General features: G+C 37.1%; 1 protein-coding gene across 7 annotated transcripts in view; it reads right to left on the reverse strand.

Annotated features, from left to right (window-relative positions):
* Positions 1–14,176, reverse strand: part of FNDC3B (fibronectin type III domain containing 3B) — a 341,119-nt gene that overhangs the window by 83,874 nt on the left and 243,069 nt on the right. For 6 of the 7 annotated variants that reach the window (XM_080656861.1, XM_080656865.1, XM_080656862.1 and 3 more), the window contains exons 8-9: positions 11,944–12,095; positions 8,788–8,847 (exon numbers count right to left, since the gene is read on the reverse strand). In XM_080656861.1, coding sequence (XP_080512987.1) covers positions 8,788–8,847; positions 11,944–12,095 — 212 coding nt within the window. The remainder of the gene's footprint in view (positions 1–8,787; positions 8,848–11,943; positions 12,096–14,176) is intronic. The other variant, XM_080656863.1, reaches the window with a different exon arrangement.

Here is a 14,176-nt window from a genome sequence, read left to right on the forward strand (position 1 = left end):
CAGCTAGAAAGTTAGATTGGCTGTACTCAATTGTGGAAGTCTAACTGGTACACTGTATTGCCTGCTGTGCTCTCCCATCCTGCAATCAATGTTTCTCTAAACCCGCCCCCCCATCCCAGTTCCCCTCATTCTACAACATGAACAACAGCTAGAGAAATTTATGGAAAAATAGATCCTACTTAGGTGTGTGATTTGCAAAGTCCTTTCTCCTCAAAGTCCATCACAAAAGATTTATAGAGGCCATCCATGCAAGTCAAAAGTACTAAAAGACATACAGGGTGGGACAAAAGTAGGTCTACAGTTGTGAGTATTCAAGACACAGAGTTTATACTTGTATTATTATTTATTTATTATTGTATTATTTTCCGTATGAACAACTGTAAACCTACTTTTGCCCCATCCTGTAGTAATAAAATCCTAAAAGGTAAAATACATATTCACTAGATATTTGACTGACTTGCCTTATGGAGGACAGACACCATGGCATTGATCCAAACAAAGAATGCTTATCATTAGGATGCTCTCCACCTGACGTGATAAAAGAAATGCTCTTTTTTTGCCCTCACCGTGAGTAGACACAGGATAATGTAAAACTGAATGATAGATTGGGCAAGATCATTTCCATGTACCAGGTCAGCCTAACTGGGAGTTACTTACAATGAATCATAGAATGTTCCAGACAAGGGAAGGGTTCCATCTTGAACTTTAGTAGATCAGAATGGCTTATAGGTGCAGCTCATCCAAGATATGGGGGCAGGCAATGCAAAATAGTGTTTTTAAATATTAGAGCCACCTATGAATTACAGGATAGAGGCAGTGATCATCACAAAGCAGAAAAGCAGACATATGCATTACTAACGAAAGATCATGCCACTGTCCACGATATCCTTGCCAGAAAAGTGCAGCCTGTATCTGACGAAGCCTCTTCTCCATCAATAGGAACACAGAGATCACACTCAGCAGCACTGCCGGGATGCAGCCAGCCTGCTTCACGCTGCAGAAAACTTTGCAGGACCAAAAACATTATTCCAACAAATAAATTGCAAAAGGAGAGAAAAAAAGAGAGATGGAGGGAAAACCTATAGATTAAAAGAAATTTGCAAGAAATCAGCCAAAGAGAAGATTTACTCCACGTTGAAATTCCAATTACAACAACCTGAGAAAAACAAAACCCTCAATTTTAGGACAACTGAAGAAATGAGAACAGTCTCTGGATTTTAAATACATTAAGAAATTTATCATTTTTGTTTGTTTTGAATGGGTGTGTGAAAAAAGTAATGTGGTTTACAGGTGAAATAACATGATGTCTAGACTTTATTTCAAACTAACTGCATGGGCTAGAAGGGGGAAATGAGGACACCAAGAAAATGAGTAGTTGGGTGATGGGTATATGACAGTTTATGAAAACTACTGTCATATTTTACTATCTCTGAAATTTTCTGAAATAAAAAATTAAACACTGAGCCAACACGGAAGAAAATCTCAGAGACCTCTCATTTTAGAAAAGGAACCTCTGGCTCCTCTTAAAAACTAGCAACACTGAGCTGCACTCCTGCAAGGCAGTAATTAGATAAAGCTGAGAGCCCCTCCTTCTTCAGATGGGCAGATGCTGTCCAGCTCAGAGAACTCACATGCTTTTTACACAACCCACTTTACTCACTTAGGTCCCCAGGAGGCATCTCAGTTTGCAATCACTAGGCACTGGGAATGATACTATTGTAGGACAGCTCCTAAATGTTCACGATGAACGGTTGGCACCAAAGATCCATCCAGATAAGTAAGCAGAGGAAAAGGAGGCAGGGAAAGAGCCTGCAAAGTACTATCAGACTGCAATTAGTTATCTGGGGAGATCTGAACTCAGTCCAGTTTGTTCTTTCTTTTTAATGAGATTCTTGGAGTCAGAAATCCATACTTATTAGGCCAGAGAAACGTGAGTGATGGGAGCTCCTGGCAGCCAGGTTGGGAGGATGACAATCAAGATAAAAGAATCTGATGGCAGAAGTAAAAATTTGAGGTAGTGGGCCCTAGCCGATTTGGCTCAGTGGATAGAGTGTCAGCCCTCGGACTGAAGGGTCCTGGGTTCTATTCTGGTCAAGGGCACATGTACCTAAGGTTGCAGGTTCCCTCTCCCTGGTCGGGGTGCATATAGGAGGCAACCAATCAATGTGTCTCTCTCACACTGATGCTTCTCTCTGTCTGTCCCTCTCCCTTTCACTGTCTCTAAAAATCAATGGAAAATATCCTCGGGTGAAGATTAACAACAACAACAAAAAATCTGAGTTAGTTGAAGATGAACAGTCCTATGGGCCACATGGAGTTATTTTCCTTGTCTTTAAACTCTAAGTATGTTATAGTTTATTTAATTTAGGAGTCAGTGTTTGTCCACAAAGGAAACAGGATCCATTTTATATGGCAATATAAATATACAGTACCTAAAATCTGACATAATATTTAAGTATCATGATTACATCTTAATCATGTCTTTTAAAACTGTTCAATAAACAGATAGCAACTACTTATTTTTACCAATAACTTTTACATAAAAGGGAATTCTCTGGAAATTATGCTATTATTTCCAAGAATGTTGCAATCATGTTTTCACATGATGGTGATGTGTTTTCTCTAAGTAGCATCATGTGATAGAAAGGTTTGTGAAGCACAATTAGTTTCCTAGGCTAAATAAGTCAGCAAACAGTTCAGTTCCTTTTGTATTTATCCTAGCATAGAAAAATACCTTTTTTCAACAATATAATTAGCCTGGTGTTTGGTTTTCTCATTTGTTTCAGTTTAAATACTGGCTAAATATTTATGAAACAGGTGCTCCAAGAATTTCAGAAATTTGCTTCCAGCTTCTTCCAGAACATCTGTGACATACTAGGAGCCACAGTTGCTGGTCAATAACATGTATTTCATAACTCTGCACTGAGCTGGTCAACGATATTTTTTGAAATGTTTAATCACATAATTTTTCTGGGAAATGTTATGACATGATATCATCTCTGGGCAACTTCTTTGCCAAGTTGTTTATGCCAACGACTGGAAAACTGCTTCAAATTTCATCATAAAATTGCTATCCATTCCATCACTCAAATTCCTGATTATCCTATCATTGATAAAAATATAAATTTTTGATTCCCACAATTAAATGATTATTTCAATGCCAGTACTGACTATAAAACTACCAATTAAAAGAGAAATATGCCTTTCCTTATATATGTATAAATATTTATTTGCATAAGTGAACATATAAATGTTTATATGTAGAAACTTACATACTTCTGTATAAGTTTTATAAAAATAATGTTTATTTATGTATATATAGATGTATATACGCATTGGATTTTTCTCATTCCTCCTTCTCAACACACACACACACACACACACACACACACACACCCTCTTGTTGCACTCACACACGAGATTTTGTATTGGTGGTTCTATACAATACATGATACAATGCCCTATATGAAAGCACTGAATAAATAGACTTGGACAATTACAAATTGATTCCTTTTCAACATTCAACACTATTAAACCAAAAAGATCAATCTGTATAAGAACTGGGTAACAAATATAAAAGTAGTGACTTTAATAAAAATCTAACCCAAGATCCAATATCTAAAATTTTAAAAATCAACATAAGAGAGGAGTGTTAATTTGCTCAATCACCAGGGGGGAAAAAAAGAATAATGGTTGAATAGGTATGTAAGCAATGACAAATAAAAATGTATAGCAAAAAGTGAGAAAGTAAAAAAATTTTAAAATCTGAAATGTCTCAGGATATAATTTTCCATGTGGAATTTGGCCTAAATGGCATGGCAAGTGCCAATCTAAATAACCATAGCCGCATGACTTGCAGCATTGTCTCAAGGATGCCACTGGTCTCTTAAAAAATGATTTGTAGTAACAGTGGGATGGCAAGAAGTGAAGAGCTGTTCTTGCCTAGAAATGCACCAGGCAGTTCAGTGACAGGAGGCCACGACTGAGAGACTGCTGCTTCACAAGTTCACCTAAGTGATGAGTAAACTCAGACAATACTAACATGAGGGAGGAAAAACTGAAAATGAGAAAAAGCAATATATAAAGATATTGAGGAATCAGTGTGAAGAGGATGACATCAGAATAGCCAAACCGAAAGCAAGAAGGATAGAGGCCCTAGGCCTGGCTGGCATGGCTCAGTGGTTGAGCACTGACCTATGAACCAGGAGGTCATGGTTAAATTCCAGGTCAGGGCACATGCCTGGGTTGCGGGCTTGATCCCCAGTAGGGAGTGTGCAGAAGGCAACCCCCCCACTCATGCCCTCACCCCCTTGCTGTCTGTGTCCACTGGTTGGGCTTATATGCATGCATACAAGTCCTTTGGTTGATATCTCCAAAGGACTCAATCATTCTCTCTCATCACTGATGTTTCTATCTCTCCCCCTCTCTCACTCCCTCTCTGAAATCAATAAAAAATATATTTAAAAAAAGAAAGAAAGAAGGCCTATGTGAGACTTCAGTATGTAATTTGAGAAAGAAACCTTTCACTCTACAGAAGACTGACTTGAATAAAAACTTCTGCATGCCTTAAACAAAACATGCAATATTAAAAACTGGAAGGGAAATGTAGGAGGATTGGCACTGCTAAAATAAATGTGTCCATTTTCATCATTGGCTTCACAGATGTCCATCAGGGCAACACTTTCTAAATTGGTCATATATATTGTCCATCCAATGTGGCTCAGTAGTTGAGCACTGACACATGAACCAGAAGGTCAGTTTGATTCCCAGTCAGGGCATATGCCCAGGTTGCAGGCTCGATCCCCAGTAAGGGGCATGCAGGAGGCAGCCGATCAATGATTCTCATCATTGATATTTCTGTCCTTCTCTCCCTCTCCCTTCCTCTCTCTGAAATTAATAAAAACATATTTAAAAAATAAATAAATATAAAACAACAAGAAAGCCCAGTGCATGGGAGAACATATTTGGCAATGATATCAATGATAAGGGTTTAATCTCCAACATTTACAGGGAACTCATGCAGCTTAACAAAAGGAAGATAAACAACCCAATCAAAAAATGGGCAACTGATCTAAATAGACACTTTTCGAAAGAAGACATAAGGAAGGCCAAGAGACATATGAAAACCTGCTCAAAGTCACTAATCATCAGAGAGATGCAAATCAAAACAACAATGCGGTACCATCTCACACCTGTCAGAATGGCTATTATCAACAAATCAACAAATGACAAGTGCTGGAGAGGATGCGGAAAAAAAGGAACCCTCGTGCACTGCTGGTGGGAATGCAGACTGGTACAGCCCCTGTGGAGAACAGTATGGAGTTTCCTCAAAAAACTAAAAATGGAACTCCCATTTGACCCAGTGATCCCACTTCTAGGAATATATCCTAAGAAACTAGAAACATGAATCAGAAAGGATATATGCACCCCTATGTTCATAGCAGCACAATTCACCATAGCTAAGATTTGGAAACAGCCTAAGTGCCCATCAGCAGATGAGTGGATTAAAAAACTGTGGTACATCTACACAATGGAATACTATGGTGCTATAAAAAGGAAGGAACTCCTACAATTTGCAATAACATGGATGGAGATGGAGAGAGCATTATGCTAAGTAAAATAAGCCAGTCAGAGAAAGATAAATATCACATGATCTCACTCATTTGTGGAATATAATGAACAACATAAACTGATGAACAAAAATAGATCCAGAGACAGAGAAACATCAATCAGAACGTCAAACCTCAGGGAAGGTAGGGGAGGGTGGGGGTAAGGGGTAGAGATCAACCAAAGGACTTACATGCATGCATATAAGCCTAATCAATGGACACAGACAACAGGGGGGTGGGGTCATGAATGGGAGGTGGGGGGTAATGGGGGAATAAGGACACGTATGTAATACCTTAATCAATAAAGAAATTTAAAATAAATAAATAAAATAAATAAATTAGTAATACATAAACAAATAAAAATGGCAATGAATATAACTGGTCATTTTGCAGCTGTACAGTAATAGAATTCTTTTGTAGCTTGTTATGGGTATTTAGTGAGGAATTTATTTCCACACAGACTTTTGGAGCCTTATATGTGACTATTAAATTTAAAACTACATATGAAGCTACTGTCTTGATCCAAGGTTACATTTCTGGAATTAAAACTGAGAATGTTAATTTAACTACACCATAGGAAAAAGATTTTGCTTCTTTTTGCCAGTGCCATGTATGGTATATTTTTACCCGAATAAAATAGTAATATGTGGTCAAACTATACACAGGTTCAAAGAACCTGCATCATGAACTCCCTTTTCTTTTCAGTGTGGGAACCTGCAACCTTGGAAAAACACAACAAACAAAAACCACATTTATACACCTTATAGGTTTATGATAGATTTGCATATATTTCATTTGCTTTCATACCATCTTTCTGAGGCTGGTATCATTATCATCTCCATTTTATGAATCAGAACAAGGCCACAGATGTGTAAATGGGTTGCTAAGCACACACCTTTACTAAGTAACCAAGCTATTAACTCCAAATTCCAAGCTCTTTCCATTCTACATCCTGCTGCCTTGCCAAAAAATTCAAGGCAGAGGAAGCTAAATCTAAGTATGAGTTGTAAGTGTTAAGACTCTTCTCTAGATTGAAAAATGCAAGACTATTTAAGGAAGGAGAATGAATGAGCTAGATGGACTATAGACTAGGTAAGGCAAGAACAAATCTGAGCTGTAGACATTTTTCTTAGAAGATAATTTTTTTTTTTAAATATGAAAAGAGATCACGAATTTTCCCTCTGGCGGGCAGAGAGCTAGGTCAAATAATAGTGGGTGGTGCCTCAGACTGCATGTGTGGTAGCAGGTGTGTGTCATATATGTCACAGTGTGGGGGGTCCAGATGTGACAAGAGAGAATCCGGGTCCAAGGCCTCTAGATGGTAACCACCTCATGCTTCTATTCTGTTTGGTAAATCCATTAAGTATTCCTTTTATCTGCCCAGAAGTTTAAGGTATTCAAAATATATGGCAGTAAAAACAAAAAATAAAAAATAATTGATGAACAATTATTCAAGATTTAGCCTTAGTAAAAGTGGTTAAAAAGAAGTGAAGGGGAACAACAGACAGGATGGTAAATACAGAACCAATTCTTTATGACATTTAAATTTGTTTTAAAAGATACTATCAACTCATGAATGAGCAGGAAATTAATAAAGTAAACCTTTAGTAAAGCAATAACAATAAACTGTTAAAGGATGGAGAAAAAAGGAAACATATGTTAACAATGACTAATGAAGAACATTTACATGGCTCCCTCTACGGTGTTTCATTTTCTGGTTCATTGTTAAATCGACCATTTGACAGGATGATTAAACTATTTCTATTATCATCCCAGCTTCACAAATTACACAGATCTTTTTGTTTGTACAGACTATGTGAAAAGTTCAATGTGTTTGGGCTAAAGTTAATTGACTCACAACCCAAAAAGTTTTGATTTAAACAGGAAGAGATGGTTGCAAAAGAGTTCATCTAAACACTACAACAGCTAAGCAGATGTACACTTTATGACTGAATATAAAACACCTTGCTCTTTTATGTATTAATTTAAACGTAGTTTTAAACACTTGTGCAGCTTATACGATATTATAACCCGAGCACAGCCCTACTATTGTACCCTTCTGAGAAAACTGTGACATAAAGTTAACCAAAGTTAAAACAGTCAATTCATGGCAGAACCACACTAGAATTCAAGTGTCCTGATAATTAATATATTCTTCCTGTTAGGCTACCCTGCCTCCACCCCACCACAAAGAAACATGTGGTATGAATTAACCTTTGGAAAGTATAATAAAGGATGTGTGCTTAATGCTTGCAATTTTATTACACAACCATTATATACACGTATATAACTAAAGAAAAGACAGAAAATGTTGTTCTGTATCCTATTAGGTAAAATTACAATTTCTGGGGATAATTTTTTTAAATATGAAAGGAGATCATGAATTTTCTCTCTCTGGCAGGCAGAGAGCTAGACCAAATAGTAATTATTTAATTAACTTAAGCAAAATAAAATTTTGAATTGAAATTAAAATTTTTTTAATGTTATGGATCACATTCAGAAATCTGCTTATTTGCAAATGGATGTATGGATGTATCTTTAAATAATCAAATGAGCTCTGTAAAAATCCACATTATATTTCCACTTCACAGGCCTATGGTTGGCTGGGTTTCTTCCTAAGATTAGTTAGCCCTCCTTCCAGAGTAGTCACAGTAGAGATTCCAGAAAAATCACAGTAAGAGTTCAAGATTACATATTCAGGTTCACTGTTTTGCTGAATCGGGTTAATTCTTACTTGTCTTATTTCAAAGGTCTAAAGGTGTTCTTGAAATCTGGTAAGGTATTTGGTCATATGGGTTAAACATATGGTTATATTTATGGTCTATACTGGTAAAATATTCATTTGTTTGCTAGAAAGAACATATTATATATTAAACCAACAGTCCAATGAATTTTAGAAGACTATATCAAATAAAAATTACCCTTAAAAATAATTTTGAAAACTGTGTTGAATGTATCACCTACTTTTTTGTTGCCAAAAGCACTTCTGTGTACTCCCAACCATGATGCTCGAGGGCAGAACAGAAGGGCGCTCAAGAAAGAATGATGACACTGAGCCAAGGTGTTGCAACTTAGAGTTAGGTGAGGTCCAATTAACCACAAACTTTTAAAGGGGCACATGATTGATTTTAGCAATCTGAATTCTCCAACACTGTTCAGTTCTCAGATCCTAACTCACCTCACATGATAATCAGTTGCTGGTCTAAGATCTTTCAGGTTACATTCTAATTCTTCTCCACTGTAAAGAAAAATCATTCATTAGTCAAGGATATTAGTTTCAAAAGTAAAACAGGTTTTGGATTTGGGTCTCACTGACATGTACAAACAATGATTCAAGAACTATTATGTCTGACTCTACCATAAACCAGAAATAAACTTTCCCATTTGATATTATCTTTCTGAACTAGAAAATTAGATTCCTTTTAATTATGCCATTCAAAATATGGAAAATGGCTAAACTTACTATTAAAGGTCCCCTTATCACTTCTTCAAAGTAAATACATAAAAATAAGTAAATAAATAAGCAAGCAAGCAAATTAAGATGACAAGATGAATGTAAATGTACATAACGGTGCCAGCTGTCAACTGAAGGCAGCTTCCAGACTCACCTTGGCAGGAACCCCAACTACCTCAGCTTCTCAACTCTCCTGATGAAATCTCAATCTGTTTCCCTTACATATAAATACCAATAAGTAGCTCTTATATAAAATAAAACCATTTATATAGTGTCCCCAAAAATGTATGCACACTTTGAATGATTATAAAGTCAGTGTTTAATAACATACAGTTCATTTTCAAATTTTAAATGAGTAATTTTTTTTTTGTCAATGTCTGTTTTCAAACTCATGACCATTCTGGTCCAGGCACTGCTGATAACTCAAAGCAATAGAAATCACAAGCATCAAGAATCATTTTATTTGGTATTTGTGAGCCCTCAATTCATCAACTGTTGCCAGTTTGTACCATAAACTTTATCTTTTATGTATCCCCATAAAAAAGTTTAGTGGATAAATTTTCTTTCAAAGCTTAGTCTGGCTTCACTCATTATTTCAAATCAGTTAAACCTGAAATGGAATGAAAATTAAGTGAGTTATCAGCTGTTAAAGTGTGTGTCCTCTAAAAAATATATACACACTTTGAATAATTATAAAGGCAGTATTTGTAATTCAACTGCATTTTCAAACTTCCAGTAGTATTTTTAGAATGAATTTCCTTTGTTAAAAGTTTAGTCTGGCTGAAAAGAAAGAAAAATCAATTGAGCTATTAGCAGTAAGTGTGTATACGCATTTTGGGGACACCCTGTATTATCAGAAGTTGCAACGGACACTCAACTTAATCATTAGGCAACAACATAAAATAAGGGATATTTCATTAACATTTTTTAAAGGTGAGGGGGATGTGGAAGGGCATGACTATACTCTTTAAGAAAGTCTTCCATAAATCCAAGAAATACTGTGGAAGTGTTCCAAATTAAAGAAGACTATAGACACATGACAACTAAAGCAGTATCAGACCCTAGACAGGATCCTATCCTCCAGGGGAAAGAAATGCAGTTACAGACCTTACTTAGATCAACTGACAAAACTAGAAATGGATGACCAATGGATTAAAGTATTGTATCAGGGTAAATTTATGAAGTTGATAACAGCACTGTGGCTACTTAATAGCAGGTGAATCTGGGTAAAGGATGCACACATATTTCTTGATCTCTTTATTTTTGATAAGTTTTATAAGTTTAAAATTATTTCAAATAAATATCATTTTTTAATGCTATAAACTGGAGGCCAATCTCCACACTTTGCCTGAAGCACTATTGTTTGAACTGCACAGTATTTTTAAAGATTTTTTTTTAATTTGCTGAATTAGTTTAACATTAGGAAAGTTTACATAACAATTCAGATTTTCAGCATTTCTTGAAAAAATAAAACAACAAACAAACAACAACAAAACACCCAAAGAATCAGCAAACCTAGGCCTGCAGTCCCTTCTAGCAACAACCTATTTTAGATGGAGACAGGAACTCTCCTGTTCACCCCATTCCCAACCACTGCTTTTCTCACTTATGTTACCTGCCTAGCCCTTCTGGGCACTTGAGACTCTAGCTCCTGCCAGCAATGGTTATCTGGCATTGATGAATCTATCTACTTGGTTCTTGGTGGGGCTTGGGGGAACGGTGCTATGTATTTCTTTAAAGTCTCCACCGATTCTGTCTTTTCTAAACAGAACCAAATGGTTGTGAGCCAGAGGAAGGAGGTACGATTTAATTTTCAGTACTGCGGGGGAATCACTCAGTTTTCTCCACAGGGCAACGTTACTGTCTGACATATTGCTGCAGTATGGAGGCTGGATTGTAGGAGAGCAAGAGTGGATGTTGGAGACACTGGGAACATTCCTGTAGGCATCCCAGGAAGAGACAACAGAAGGACTCTGGGCAGCCAGAGGAGTGAGTGGCTATAGGCCTTCCTTCCCTATTTCCTCCCCTTTTCTTGGTCCAGAAGAAGACATGCCTCTGGAGCAAGTTAAGAATGAGGAACAGGCCAGACAGACACAAAGTCTGCACACTGATGTAGCAACGGAACGAGAGAGACCCCAGCAAGTGGGGTTTGTGTGGCCATGTTACCCTGGCCTCCAGTCGTTCCAGGGGCCACGCACAGGAGGCGCTCGCACAAGTAGTTAGAACAAAATGGACTCTGATTTCCTGCTCTGCAAACAGGCCAGTCCCCGCAATTATAAAGAAAAGACTTGACCCTAAAAAACATTTTTATCGCATTTAGAACAGGGCTATACACCATCTGAATGGTTAATACCTGGGAGTCCATAAAGCAGAAGGAGATAATCCCTTATTCTGTGTGCTAAATGTTTAAGAATTTAAGAAAGCCTTGGCATGAAATACTTTAAAATAATTTTTTTCTACAGGCTGGAAAACTATTGAGGAAGATAAGAATTATGGTGAAATTCTTATTTCATATAACCATGAAACCATATTGTAGAGAAAAAAAAAGACTACTGAAAGGTCTGAGTACATAACATATGTAAAAACTAAATGTCATGCTCATGCTTTTCTCACAGACATTAATGGAAAATTTTCATTAATTCTATTCTGACAAGCTAACAAAATGAAATGATATATTTCATCAACACCAAATAGCGCTAGAATAGTAATTTCTGATTAATTACTGTAGACAAAATTAACTCTTGACATTATCACTAGTTCTTAAAATGAACAATTTAATGGAAAGATTGCAAAGCCTTTAAATTTTCCCTTGTTTTCTATTTTCCTTAATGACCCCAGTTTCACTATTTAGCAGCAGAGAAACTTGAAAATGTACACTACCTGTAAATTATCTTGTATTTCCCATCTCGTCCTTTGTCTGATAAGGCAACCTCATAATTGTAGGGGAAGGAAAGGGCACCGTGGGGTCCACATGAAAGTCCAACAGGGGGAGCCCAGGACAACACAACTGCTCTTGCCTGAATATTAGAAACCTGAGAAGAAAAACATGGACAAAAGTATTCAAATCCATTTCACATAAACCAAACACTTCTTCCAATAACATTTTTGTGAGTATTAATAGTGGCATCATCAAACTTGCTCAGATTTAATTGAAGGTAAACAATTTTGTTTTAATGACGGCAAACAAAAGCTTCCTATATGGCGCTCTCAAGACCTAATGGCCAAAATATAGCTCCTACAACATCCTTCCTCATAACGCAAACTTTTATCCAAGGCCTATGTAATTCATACCCAGTCCTCCAGAAAGTAAAAAGCCTGGTAATTTTTTAAAGGTAAAAAGCTAAATGTAAGATTTCAATGATCAGGAAGCCCATCTCATTATGTGGAAGGAGTCACAAAGCCTTGCTTGGTTTAGAGTTATCCTGCAAAGCTAAGACAGTAAGTAAGTCCTCACTTAACATTGTCAATTGGTTCTGCAGCTTTAAGTGAAATGACATATAATAAAACCAAACTTACCATAGGCTAATTGATATAAACAAGAATTAAGTTTCTATGTCATCTCAGCAACATTACATAGGAACGATGTGAGGCTATTTGAGGACGCCCTGTGCCTTACAAATCATGTTCCTTTTAAGTGCTGCAGGCTCCCCGATAACCCAGGGATAGGAAAGTGGAACCAAGGTCCAGGATGATGGGGTAGAAACCTGTGTGGAGGTGAACAGTTCACCTCTCCAAGTTCTGCTTTTATTCTTCTGGTTTAACCTCTGCTTAAAACTTCATTTAAACACAACAGTCTGAGACTCTAAAAACCTCAACTTCCTCCCCTCACTTAGGACTTCTCTGCAGCATGTTCTATCTGCCAGCGTCTTCAGCAGAACTGAGCCCCAGCTGCCCACCGCTGTAACCCAATCACTTACAGACCCTGAGCTGGCTTCCTTCCCTTCCATCTCAAGTCCTCGCTCTGATGGTGCTTCCTGGTGCACCGCCCTACACACACTACTTGCTCTTGAATCTTTGTTTCAGAGTATGTTTCCGGAGAAACCCAACTTAATGCATGGTCTAATTCTATAAAATAACTCTATGAACAGAACTTTAATGTTCTAATTTTAGAAAGGATATTTTGTTGCTCTCTGGATAACATATTAAAAACCAACTATGAGTTCATACAGATGCTAAAGCTTCATGTTCATATTTTATAGCTGTAGAGTATTAGGCTGTAGATGGATGAAAACTATACAGTCTACCTCTTTTTATATTCCATTTCTGTCACTATCTGATCTGTATAGAGTATTAAAGTGTAACATAAAATTATTTAAAATCATGAATAGTAAATATGGAAATAAACATTGAGTCTCTATTTTCATCTGTCACTCCTTCCATTTTTAGTAAAGATTTTTCCATATTATTCCTGATCTGTTCAGATATAGCATCATAATATATTTAACCAATGGTTTAATTAAACCTCTACTCACCCTTCAAGAGCCCAGCCAGGCCTCGCTATCCCCAAGTAGCCTTTCCTGAAGTATTGAACCCATCATCGTTCCTCTTTTCTACAGAACCTTGTTGATATCTCTACTATTGCTGATCATGTTGATGGCATTTGTCTCCCTTCCCCACTGGACTGTGGGACATCCTAAAGACAGGGCCTGGTCATATTCAACTGTGAGCAGTGGTGCTTAGAAAATGTTTGTTGAAAAATCAAAATCAAAGGGAATAAGATAGTCTGAGTTTCTGACAGGGGATTGTAGACTAGCATTACACACCTCTTTAAAAAAGTCTGAGACACTGTTACAGAATGAAACTGGAGTCTCCAGATTAGCAATCTCTGTCCCCCCATACCCCTTCTGTACCATGCAGTGGTAACACCCCTTCAGAATGCCGTCCCCTTGCAAAACCCTGTGACTTACTAGTAGCTTTTGACTTCCTTGCTTTCTTGGCTTTAGCAAAGTTCTTCTAGATCTAGTACAGATGCTGCCTTTGCTTATTCTTTATTTTTTTAAAATATATTTTTATTGATTTTTTTACAGAGAGGAAGGGAGAGGGATAGAGAGTTAGAAACATCAATGAGAGAGAAACATCGATCAGCTGCCTCCCGCACACCCCCCACTGGGGG

Source organism: Plecotus auritus (genome assembly GCF_963455305.1).
Source record: "Plecotus auritus genome assembly, chromosome: 2".
NCBI classification, from domain to species: domain Eukaryota; kingdom Metazoa; phylum Chordata; class Mammalia; order Chiroptera; family Vespertilionidae; genus Plecotus; species Plecotus auritus.